A 1,575-nucleotide genomic window follows, 5' to 3' on the forward strand; every position below is an offset into this window, starting at 1 on the left:
TGAGGGAACGCGTTGGGGTCCCGTTGGGGTCCCGAGACCAGGCTGGGTCTGTGGCTGAGAGCCGTTGTGGTGGGGAAAGCTCGTTTGTGGTGGTGCAGCAGCGGGGCAGGAGGACTTGAGGAGCCTGGTGTAGGGGAAGCGCTGCGGTGGTGGGACCAGCCTGGCGTTTTGGGAAGTCGTCTCAAAAACCTGAACCCGCTTGGCTGCCGCTTTTGGTGTTTTCCGAGTTCTCGTCTAACGCCGGGTCCTTTTCTTGCTGGGGAGGGGGTGGGGGGTTGGGCAGACCAGATGCGCTGGCTGCTCTCCGTGCCGTTCCTCCTGCCCGGGTTGGAAGAGCTGTAGCGCGGAGGGAAGGGACCGGGCGCCCCGCAGACCCCGCTGGGCTGTGTGAGCTCTCTCCCTTTTCTGTAGGATCCCTACGGCCGCAAAGCCGAGCGCCTGCCTGTCCCAAAACATTAGTCGACAGAGCAAGCAGCAGCTTTCCCTGCTACAAAAAAAAACCCCCACCCTTTGCAGTCAGAAGGTCCGATGGAGCTGAGATGGGGGGAAGAGGCTTTGATTTTCTCCCCGTTTTGGGGGAATCCTCGCATCCAACACCGAGCTGCTGGTTTGCTAATTTAATTTGAAGCCCCCTGCGCAGGGAGGCACTTGCAATCCTCTCCCTCCCATCACCCTCAGGCTTGGGGTGACCCCTCTAAAGGTACTCCCGAGGTCCTTCTCTACCACATGCTGATGTCTAACCCCATCGTCGATGAAATGCACAGCAGTTTCTCTCATCTTCGGAGGAATAACGTGGCTTTTCACCACCTGGTTTCCAGTGTGAGGGTCTAATTTAGGTTGGAATTTAGCTTAGAATGGGGGACCAGGCAATGGGGGGGTGCTGGAGGTGGGAGTCCACCTTGGGGAGAAGCTCGTGAAGGACGTGGTTGCAGCAAGATGGCAGAGGAACGAGTGAGCTAGAAGCCGGTGAGGAGTTTAAGTGGAATGAATTCTTTCCCAGCGTGGGGGCCAAGTGAAGGGCCAGTTCATCCCAGGCAGCGCAGAGCCGGTTTGTCAAACCAGTTGCCGCAAACCCCGGCTCTGGCAGAGCCCGTGATCCCGCGCAGCGTCCGGATCTGGCGTGCGCCGGCGGCAGCGATCCCCGGCATCGGCAGAGCCGGGCGCTTGAGGACGGGGGTGTTGAAGGGGTCCGGCTCACCTCTCTTTCCCCCCCCAAACCCCTTCTCTCCCCGCAGCCCCCCTGGCCCAGCCCTGCTGCAAGGCTCTCTACGACTTCGAACCCGAAAACGATGGCGAGTTGGGCTTCAAGGAAGGCGACATCATCACCCTGACCAACCAGATCGACGAAAACTGGTACGAGGGCATGATCAACGGCCAGTCGGGCTTCTTCCCCCTCAACTACGTGGAAGTGCTGGTTCCGCTACCTCAGTGAAACGGCATCGCTCCCGTGTGTCCCCCCCCTGCCATCCGCTCGCCCGGGGCCGAGCATCCATTCCACCTCCCTCCTGACACTGGCCCTCTCCGGCGGGCGGCGGGGGCCCAGTTAAGCTCTGTGGCACCCCGGGGCGAGATTGC

At 60.9% G+C, this 1,575-nt stretch overlaps 1 protein-coding gene across 2 annotated transcripts in view; it reads left to right on the forward strand.

Moving 5' to 3' along the window:
• SH3GL1 (SH3-domain GRB2-like 1) overlaps nucleotides 1-1,575 on the forward strand; it is an 11,857-nt gene extending 10,282 nt beyond the window's left edge. The window contains exon 10 of one of the 2 annotated variants that reach the window (XM_009895604.1): nucleotides 1,236-1,575. In XM_009895604.1, coding sequence (XP_009893906.1) covers nucleotides 1,236-1,432 — 197 coding nt within the window. In that variant the 3' untranslated portion in view covers nucleotides 1,433-1,575. The remainder of the gene's footprint in view (nucleotides 1-1,235) is intronic. The other variant, XM_009895612.1, reaches the window with a different exon arrangement.

This window comes from Charadrius vociferus, unplaced genomic scaffold (genome assembly GCF_000708025.1).
Source record: "Charadrius vociferus isolate BGI_N301 unplaced genomic scaffold, ASM70802v2 scaffold310, whole genome shotgun sequence".
Lineage (NCBI taxonomy): Eukaryota > Metazoa > Chordata > Aves > Charadriiformes > Charadriidae > Charadrius > Charadrius vociferus.